General features: G+C 41.3%; 1 protein-coding gene across 1 annotated transcript; it reads left to right on the top strand.

Annotated features, from left to right (window-relative positions):
- The first annotated feature begins 3,217 nt into the window (after nt 1–3,217).
- LOC137962479 (protein NLP6-like) lies at nt 3,218–8,517 on the top strand. The gene is made up of 5 exons (XM_068809367.1): nt 3,218–3,641; nt 4,577–5,151; nt 6,039–6,086; nt 6,184–7,144; nt 7,259–8,517. Exons 1-5 carry the CDS (start codon nt 3,299–3,301, stop codon nt 8,344–8,346), a joined length of 3,015 nt encoding a protein of 1,004 aa, XP_068665468.1. The 5' UTR covers nt 3,218–3,298; the 3' UTR covers nt 8,347–8,517.
- The last annotated feature ends 1,922 nt before the right edge of the window (nt 8,518–10,439 follow it).

The following is a 10,439-nucleotide window of genomic DNA, read 5'->3' as shown; positions in this document are numbered from 1 at the left end:
TTTGTGTTTTCTCTTATTTAGTTGTCTATATAAAGTTTAGAGACTGACAATATAAAATGATCCCGAATAACTATTATAAAAGTTCATTTATAAAGAAATGGGCCACGTAAGGTTTTCTTTCAAAGGAGCCTGTTGCATTGTAATACGTGGAAGGTAATACTTATTTGAAAAGACTTACCGTCATGATTTATGTAATTTAATATTTTTTATTTGAGTATAAGGATATTACATATTAAGTAGGTATATGGGTTAAGTGGGAGCAAGACCGTCACATAAGTAACCAGTCCGTCGTCGATTTTCTATTGATGGTGGTCACCAATTAAACCTTACGATTTCTCGTCGGTTTGGTGATCTTTTTTTATGGAGATGAGGATATAAGAGGGAGTCTAGTCTAGCAAAGGCATGTCTTAAGTGGGAGCATGAACCGTCACTTAATAACCCGTCTGTCGTCAGTTTTTCATTGATGGTTGTTGCTGATTACAACCTTATAATTTCTTGTCGGTTTGGTGATCTATTTTGATGGAGAAGAAACTATAAGAGTGGGCAGAGGCATGTTTGAACTTGTTATTGATGAAAATGCCGAACCTCGGAAATTGACTCCATGGAGGTATGTTTACGAGTTTCATTCATATTTTTATTGAGAAATTTATGATATAAAGATCATTCATATTATTGATGTCGCCATTAATACATTCACTAAGTAGAGATTTAGAAATTTATATTAAGGTTCGATCATCACCGATTCACCCGGAAGAACCTGGTATTAATTTAAAATCACTCACCTAATTCAGAACTCGACAATAAAATCAAAAGAAAAATGGCGTCGATGGGCTTTACCTCCTCATTCAAGCAAAACGAACTGCTGGTAAAGAAGAAGTATTCTGAACAAGTAAACTGGAAGCTAGCGCTAGTGGGATCAGTGGCGCCATTTTTATCTCCACCACCCAGAAAAGTAATCGTTTCACTTGCGCGACCGTTTTGTCCTTTCGAATAAGAACTCCGGATGAAGACAGAAGCAGGCATCGAGATTTCGGTGTCGTTATGCCTTTTACCGGGAGAAAGTCTGTTGACGAATTTGCTTTTTCGTTTTCATCTTCTGAAGCGGTCTGAAACTCTCGAGCTCGCGACTGCCAGATTTGTCCTGTATTTGGATAGCTACACGCTTCTGTTTTATTCTGGAAATTTTTAGAAGCTGGTTTGAAACTTCGTAGTAGGTTGAATTGGTTTGGTTGAGTCGGAGTTACTTTCAGAAAGATTTTCATGGCTGACGATCTTGTTTGGGCAAAGAATGGAAGGATCATTCTTCTCTTGGTTGATATAAAATTCCTAGAGTAAGTAGTGATCTGGGTCTGTGAGAGTAGCGAATCTTCCCGACGTCGCCCACTTTCTGCAAATCAAAGTATCTATCCGCCTGTCTTTTTCTTCAATGGGAAAATGAAAATTTTCTGGCAAGTGTTAATCAGAATATTCGTAATCTTTTGCTTTCTCCCTCATCACACAGCTGCCACCATCGCATTGACAGGGAAGAAGACCAAAAAGTCTGAGATGAAATGCGTTACTATTACAGTATATTTTTTTGCAGTTCTCTCTCGTAGAGGATATCGAAATGTTCTGAACTCATCCAAGCTTGAATTTCAAGCAGAATTTCTCTAAAACAATAAAAAAATCACCCTTCTTTCTGCTTTAAGCAGAAGAAGAACCCCTTTGCAATCTCTCTCGCATTTTCCTCAGTAATTTCAGCTTTTCCTTCTACCCGTCTTTGCCGGCCACCCATGTTTATTCTTGCAGAGGTGGCTAGCAATAACCACAGTGTATGACTGATCTCCCTCTCTTTCAAGATTTAACCCAGGTTAAATCTAAACACATAAATCCAGAAAAAAATGATCTCAAATCTGCACTTTTGTGCGCATTTCCAATTCTTTTTTCCTGTCGTCGCACTCTGTAATCTCCCAGCACCTCGAGTCGTCGGAGCCGGTCTCTTTGTTGGAAAATTTATTAAGATAGATTTGAGCCTTTAAACTAACTTCTACACTCTAGAGCCATTAAACTCGCCGCATCATTTTACATCCTCATTTCTACAGCAAACTTCGAACTTCATCACAAAAAGTTAAAAAGATTTGGTTCTTGACGACGCAGAGTAACACCTTCACCTCAGAGAGCTTACCCTGCTGAAAATTCACCGGACAAGTAGACGATAAGCTCGACTTGGGACCCTCACCCTCGCAAGATGTCGACAAAACTTTCTCTCGCAAATTACTCCCACCACACTTTTTTCAAAGTTAAATCTGGATTTCTTTAATCCCAGTCGATTTCCAACCCACCCAAGTCAGCTGTTCCATTCACTTTCTCCTGGAGATTAATGATCTAATATTTTAATCTGGTTTCTTCGCAAGGACCGAAACCAAATCCAGTAATAAAAAATAAGTCGAGCAGTTTTAAAATCTTCATAGTTAACTTCACTCCTTCATCAGCATTAGATATTCTCGTAACAGAGCTTTCGCCTACAGCCTTTGGGGTGTTCACTAATCGCAATTAGCAAGTGGATAGGCATTAACCAATTAAACAATGATTGATAGCAGGGGAGGTGGTACAGCCAAATCGCTGGCTACGGATGTGGATCGTGACAAGGACGGGGTTACCGTCAAAAATAATTTGGAGTGGGCCCACCATCTGTTGTCTGCACTCATTAGTGGAGAAAAAGTCAAAACGTTGGGTAGCACATCGGACCGAACCAGAGTGGGCCCATAGACATCCATTCCAAGCTACTCAGGGCCCACCAAAGAAATCCAGGGGTCCAGATATGTTTTTCTTTTTTTGGAAAATTTAGTAATTTATTGGCTAATTGTTTAGTGATTATTATTTTACATTTTTGAATTTCGTTTTTGCGGCTCGTTATGTCTTCGTTAATGGGCGCAGGCTGCTGACGTACTAAAGAAACGTCAAACAGGGGTCGGGGTTGAACCGGCGTTGAACCGGGATTGAACCAACCAACCTACCTCCTTCCGCTATCGCGCCAAAAACATTGGACGAACGTTCTCTGGTTGGTAATAACCGCCCCCGGCGCGCATAAATAATTTGAAGAAGTAAGCGCTGAGAGGAGTAGGACCACTTCACCCCGGCGCATTCTAGTGAGAATCGTTGCTTGTTTCTTTTCCCCTTTGTTTATTCATTTTTGTAACCATCAGATTCTGAATGGGATCAACGTTTGCCGATTCGATCCTTCTCTTCTCCCAGCTGCAGCTGCCAGAACAGAGAGGAGAGAGGAGTTGCAGCATCCATAGTCGCCACCACCAACACTATGTCCGCCGAACCCGGCGACGTCGAGCGTTACAACTCTCGAACTAAAGATCCGCCCGGTCCGATCGAGAGGGAGCTCATGGATATCGACCTTGACCTCGACGGGCCGTCCTGGCCCTTTGATCCCACTCACGACCTTTCTAATTCTTCCTCTCCCTTTCTGCTCTCTTTCTTCTCCTCCTTTTCGCCCAATCCCAATATTCAGCCCCCTGTTTCTTCTTCGGAGCAGCCGTCGTCGCCTCTTTGGACTTTCCATGATGCTGCTGATGATAAATTCGCCGATAATTCGGTGCTGCCGTTTCACGGTGGTCTTCGGTTTGCTGATAGTGCCAGGTTTTTGTCCAGTGAGTTCCTTCTCGTTTATTTCGTGAGTTAAGGATTTGTATTTAGCATGGGCAATTTGTTGGTTGCGTTGTCTGGTTGAACGGCTTGTAAGTGCTTGTTTTTCGTTCATATTTGTCCTCGATACTCTCCCAATAATTAGTTCTTATTCGTACTTTTTTATATTTTCTTCTTTTTTCTGCTCTTTTTACCATGTTCCTCCCAGATTTTATTTATTTATTTATTTATTTTATCTTTAAACTTGATCTTAGGCTTGGACATTTATTTCCCTTTCTCTGTTTATTGCACGTTCTTGTTATTTAGTCATTCGTGGTCTTCGAATTCTCTCATTTTATGCGTTCTCTTTTCTTTTTTTGTTCTTTAAAAGCAGTTTCTTTGATTCTTTACTGGTGTCTACTTCCAGTTCAGTTGACTACTATCAGAAGTTGTCTAATCTGTTCGAAGTTCGAAGTTATCAGCCTTCATTTTTTTTCTGTTTTTGGTCAAAGCTTTTTTGGGGAATCCGGCTTCTGTGTGTGATGCAAAGTTGGTCATGCTCTGATGAATTATTTTCTGTTTGTTTCACCTTTTGAGGTTCTCGGGTCAGTTAGTGTAGTTATTTACTCTGTCACTCTGCCTAGGCTGACTTCACAACAGATGGGACAATGGTTGTAAATTTGAAGTTGTTATTCGTGATGTTACTACGAGATCAGAAAGTCATAAGCGATCTTTTTTTTTTTACTTGATTCTGTTACCTTTAGAATTTTGAAATAATGTCATATATCAAGATTCGCTTTCTATTACTTGCTATTGCCTATGTTGCTCTCTCTGGGTGTGCGCGTTGTGCGCTTTGCTCTTTGAGCTGTAACTTATTCTTGACCAAGGCAAATGCAAATGATTGTGCAAACTTTTCAGTTTCTGTTGCTTTCTCCTGAAATTGGATCTTCACAAATATCAGGTAATCCAGATTCTACGCAGGGAAATCCTGCAGAAGAAGATGACAAAAGAAGGCTGCTGCAAGCTTCTACAAATATCATGGCTGACGATGATACTTCTGATGAGTCATGCATAATTAAGGAGAGGATGACACAGGCCCTTCGGTACTTAAAAGACTCGGCTGAACAACATTTTTTGGTTCAAGTGTGGGCTCCAGTTAAAAATGGTGACAAATATGTTCTCACAACTTCAGGACAACCCTTTGTTCTGGATCCACATAGTAATGGACTTCTTCAGTACAGGACTGTGTCACTGATGTATTTGTTTTCTGTGGATGGGGAAAGCGATGGAGATTTGGGACTACCAGGCCGTGTATTTCGACAGAAACAGCCAGAGTGGACCCCAAATGTACAGTATTATAGTAGTAAGGAGTATCCACGTCTTAATCATGCTCTTCACTACAATGTGCGGGGTACTTTGGCTTTGCCTGTTTTTGAACCTTCTGGACAGTCTTGTATCGGTGTGGTTGAGCTCATCATGACTTCCCAGAAGATCAACTATGCTTCTGAGGTTGATAAAGTTTGCAAAGCTCTCGAGGTTGGTATCCTACTGTGGTGATTTTATGTTGTGTGTTAATGATCTCATCAGTGTGTATGGTGTTGACATATTTTCCCCTAATATATTTATGTCTCTTGTCTTGTTTTTTGTTTATGTTTTGTACTGGAATGGTGCTAATCAATGAAAATCAATTTTGATCACCTTTTTTACTGGGCACCTGTGGATTTGTATTCAAAATTTTTATGCAAAATGTCTCTCTGTTGACTTTTTGTAAACTTCTAATAACTAGTCGAAGTTCTATGCTTTCCTTAGTGTTGGTAGGTATATAGAGGAACTAGTATATGAGTAAATTAGCTTAATTTTTCTTTTGACACCTTGCTTGTAAGTAGTGAGCCCACAACATATTGAACAGAGTATTCTTCTTTGAGTGTAGTCTATTGCATTTTTGCCTTGATGTGCAGATAAAAAAATTTCATTCTAATGTAGTCTATTGCATTTTTTTCCCTTGATATGCAGATGAAAATTTCACTCTAATTCTAGTGGTGGTCTAGTAGGTCCATTTCATAGTAGTTTGCCACCATCTGTAATGGTGAATGAAAGAATAACATACTGCTTGAGTGTGATCCCTAGGTGAGATTAATGGAAGTGCTTGCAGGTGGTGAGACAATGCTACTCAACGAACTAGTAAAGCAGGATTGATGCTTAGATGCTAAATGCTGGTGGTCTTAAAATATAAAAAATTCTTGTGCACTAAATAGTCATTTCTTGGTCATGTTCTTCACTGCCAACATGTGTCCGTCTTTTTTTTTTTTTTTTTGTTCCTACATTGCAGTTTATCTCTAGCAAGAAATCTTCAGTGATGAGTTGGTGAACAGGATTTTTTTCACACAACTCAGAATACTAAAGAAGTTACGGTTCTTTTGTAGGCTGTAAACTTGAAAAGCTCTGATTTATTAGATCATCCAAGTAGGCAGGTAAGCTGTTTGTCAATACCTACTATGAAATATATTATTAACTGGTGGTTTCATTTTTCTGCCAAAAGCTTATGTTCTTTGGTTCGTTTTGAATCAGATATGTAATGAAGGTCGTCAAGCTGCCCTAGCTGAAATTCTGGAGATGCTAACTGTGGTGTGTGAGACCCATAAATTGCCTTTGGCTCAGACCTGGGTTCCATGTCGGCATCGCAGTGTTTTAGCTTATGGTGGTGGTTCAAAGAAGAGTTGCACAAGCATAGATGGAAGTTGCATGGGACAAGTCTGCATGTCTACAACTGATGCGGCATTCTATGTTGTGGATGCCCATATGTGGGGTTTTAGAGATGCCTGTGCAGAGCACCATTTGCGAAAGGGCCAGGGAGTAGCTGGTAGGGCATTTTCAGCACGAAAGCCTTGTTTTTCTAGTGATATTACGAAATTCACCAAGACAGAGTACCCACTTGTACATTATGCTCGTATGTTTGGGATAATGAGCTGCTTTGCCATAAGCTTGAAGAGCACCCAAACTGGAAGTGATGATTACATATTGGAGTTCTTCCTCCCACTTAATTGCAAAGAACCCAGTGAACAAATGGATTTGTTGAAATCTATTTCAACCACTATGAGGCAATGTTTTCGAAGTTTAAAAGCTTCCACTGTTGATGAACTACAGGACGAAGGATGTCTTGAAGTTATTGAAACAAACAGAAACAAGGAGATGGATTCAAAACCTGAACATGACCCTATAAATTTTCAAACTCCACCCAGCATAAGCAGCCAAGAACTTGATGGTCTTGAGTTTGATAGTTTGCTGAATGGGAGAGATGTAATTCCCAATTTGTTGGAAGGGCAGCTGGCCACGAATGTTGATGCTGGAAAGACTGAGAACAGGACTCTCAATGGTGCAGATGGATGTCAGAATACAGTTTCTTCATGTGATCACAAAAGCACAAAGACAAGTGAAAGGAGGCGAGGCAAAACCGAGAAGTCAATCAGCTTAGAAGTTCTTCAACAATACTTTGCCGGTAGTCTTAAAGATGCTGCAAAAAGCCTTGGTGGTAAGCTTATGCCATTGGATGACTTTCTTAATTTACAGATCTTTATGTTTGTAGAATAATATTTGTTTATAAAAAGAATGCCCATATGAAATTCCCTATTTCTGGTGTTAACAGTTTGTCCAACAACAATGAAACGGATATGTCGGCAGCATGGAATCTCAAGGTGGCCATCACGCAAGATAAACAAAGTGAATCGTTCTCTGTCCAAGCTGAAACGAGTGATTGAATCAGTCCAAGGTACAAAAGGTGCATTCAGCCTTGCTTCCCTCACTAGTCCGCTTCCTGTTTCTGTTAGTTCTATTACCTGGCCTGTCAGTGTAGAAGGAGAGTTGCAATCCCCACCAGCATCAAAAACCTCTGATTTATTAGGTGGAGGGGAGAAACGGTCACCCCCACTTGAAACATCTGAAAGACAGCTTGAAAGTGTTGGATTATTAGGTCAACACAAACTTGTTGACAGACAAAACTGTCCCCAGGAGGAGGCTGCTAGGGGTTCCCCAGGGTCGAAATCACGAAGCGGTTCTGGTGAAGAAAGTACAGAGTCACCAATTTCTGCAGAGTCATGTCAAGGCAGTCCAACAAATGAAATAAATATGGAGAATCTACAACTTGTGTCTTCATTTCAAGGACAAACTTTAGATATTGATTCCTTAATCCCTGGCTCCACTGAAGGATCAAGTCTATTAGCTGCATATTCGATACCTGATGCTCTTGTAACGACTCAGCCACAGTCGGTACTGGCTGGAATGCTAGTGGAGGATTCAGGAAGCTGCCAAGACTTCAGAGATCTCTGTAATTTAGCTGCAGAGGGTTACCAGGATGAGCCTCTATGCCCTGAACGCTCCAATGTACCAGCAATTCCAAATTTGACCTGTACGACCCCCCACGTTAGTGCTTCTCCGGAGACGAGAACTGTGACCATAAAGGCAACTTACAAAGAAGACATCATAAGGTTTAAGCTTCCACTTGCTTCAGGTGTTGTCGAGTTGAAGGAGGAAGTCTCAAAACGGCTGAAATTGGAGGTGGGCACTTTTGATATCAAGTATTTGGATGATGATCAAGAGTGGGTCCTACTGGCTTGTGAGGCTGACTTGCAAGAGTGTGTGGAGATCTCGAAATCATGGGGAGGAAATGTTATCAGGCTGCTAGTTCATGACATAACAGCCAACTTTGGGAGCTCATGTGAGAGCACGGGAGAATGATACCTGAGAGTTGTAACATACCATCTACCTGGATTTGTTTTTGTTAATCATGTCCACGATGCGGGGGAAAATTGTAGATGTTAGTTTCGAGCGCCTGCATCTTCTTGTAACATTTTTGGATTAGTTTGAGAGAAATTTAGTAATTAGCTCTTTTAACGTTAATTCTGGTCTAATCAGCTATTGGATTTATTCTTTTAAGCTGAGCTGGTGATTAACTGATGATCTAAAGAACAAAAACCCACTGCAAGCAGATTATAACAGAGGCTCGCAAGCCAAAGCGTTCAAATATTCAATAACAGGGCTATTTTTTCAGAGGGCGAGAAGTTCCTACAGCAGATTATAACAGAAGCACGTGCAATTTGAGCTTGACACCCTTTATGCCACCCTAAGGAACGACGGTCTGTGCTGTTGTGGGACGCTCGAAAGCCCCTAACAGCAAACTACCGAGCTCTCTCCCCCACAAAAAAATAATTTAATATCATGGCAGAGAAAGGTACGCATTCCTGGGGCACCATGATGATCCTTTGAAACTGGTTCTTGATGTCGACCTCTCACGTTTCAGATAATGTGAGGCTGACGCCAGAAGGCAAAATAATTGGCTTGCCCAAGATCTGCCCATCATAGCTGTGGCATTCGAACATGCACCAACCAACCATTCTCTCTCTTCATACTGTTGTCATCAAGAAAAAAATCATGAATTAGCGTTAAACAGATGAAGGGGGTTGCACTGTAAAATTTAAAAAGAGAAATTCCAAGACAATCACCGGATAAGCTTTCAGTTGACGACGGCGGGAATCCGATGGATGGGTAAGAAGACAAAGCGCAGTAGTCGGGTGCTACTGGTTTTTCTCCTATTGTACCTCCATTGACTGAACTATTCATGGCGAAGAAAGCCACGTGTAGCGCGGAAGCCATATTGGCCGACTAGTCGTTCAACGGCACGTTTGGTCGTATACAGAATTTGGGTAAGCAGTAAACCATGTCTTATCATTCATAGGGACAAATTCTGAACATTATTTTTTATTTTTTTATTTGAGGTTGTATAAATACAATACAATTAAAGAGAAGATTTTCCTACTATTTCTCTGCTTTGTTCTTCTCCTTATGGGAACTTTGACCGAAACACTGGTCGAATTTCATAGAGCGGAATTAGAATTTGCTGAAATAGTGCAGAGGCCGTCGCCGACGAAGAAGTGATCGAATACCGAGTCATTGACGGGAGAGAAAGGGTTGATGAGGTGAACATCCATTAACGCCTTGACGAGTTGGTCTCTTTGGCCTTTCAACTCCATTGCTTCTGCTCTTGCCGACTGTAACTGCTCCTCCAGTTCTTTGACGTGTTTCTGTAAGTAGAATATTGTCCCGGTGCATCCGTAAACTGGGTCTTTGAGCCTCGTGTGAGCTTCGTACACCATGCTCTTCACTGTATCTTCTCTTCTACTCTCTTCCACCGTCTGATCACATTTCATTGCATTTACACATTTCGAGTTATATTTCTATCATATGTTGCCTTTTCTCTTTTTCAAAGACCCACCCCTGATCGCAGCGACTGGGAAATAGAAAAAACAAAAAAGATGAAGAGGGAAACAGAAATACCCAGTACCTGAAGCATCTTGATAACGTTGCTGGCTCCGAACACCCTATGAACCCGGACGAAGTTCTCCGCTTCTTCGGTCGGAAAATAGGGGGCGAGAATGCAGTTAACGTCGCATCTCCGACGGAGGATTCGACATGCGGAACAGGGGGGATGGGTTCTCATATTCCGCGGCTGGGTCTGAGAATCCATGCCCATGAGCAGCACGACACAAGCAAATCAATGGATTCTCTCTTTAACTCACCCTCTCTCCATTAAATCGCTCAGTTCTCAGTTACAGAGACATGTGGGAGCATGCTGGATTATATAGAACTGGAGAAGGTGAAGTCAGGATCATCAGATGTGACGTATAGAAATTTTCAAGAGTCTGATAATGAAGAAGTTGGGGGCGGCCACTGAAAGACAGTTTTTGAGTGGACTAACCGGTATCGTCTCCGTTTCTACCCTACCCACGGTCCATTCCCAAGAACATCGATGTCCACCCCACCCTATCGTCCAT

Source organism: Aristolochia californica, unplaced genomic scaffold, assembly GCF_029961685.1.
Source record: "Aristolochia californica isolate CCGP_79_NKW_82.1479 unplaced genomic scaffold, dmAriCali1.0.hap1 SCAF_4, whole genome shotgun sequence".
NCBI classification, from domain to species: domain Eukaryota; kingdom Viridiplantae; phylum Streptophyta; class Magnoliopsida; order Piperales; family Aristolochiaceae; genus Aristolochia; species Aristolochia californica.
This window is presented reverse-complemented; position numbering and strand designations above follow the sequence as displayed.

Excerpts from the sequence above, each read along its gene's own strand:
- LOC137962479 (XM_068809367.1), top strand. The coding sequence starts at position 3,299 with ATGTCCGCCGAACCCGGCGACGTCGAGCGTTACAACTCTCGAACTAAA. Across the intron at positions 3,642-4,576 it reads TAGTGCCAGGTTTTTGTCCA|GTAATCCAGATTCTACGCAG; the intron begins GTGAGTTCCTTC and ends CACAAATATCAG. Across the intron at positions 7,145-7,258 it reads TGCTGCAAAAAGCCTTGGTG|TTTGTCCAACAACAATGAAA; the intron begins GTAAGCTTATGC and ends TGGTGTTAACAG.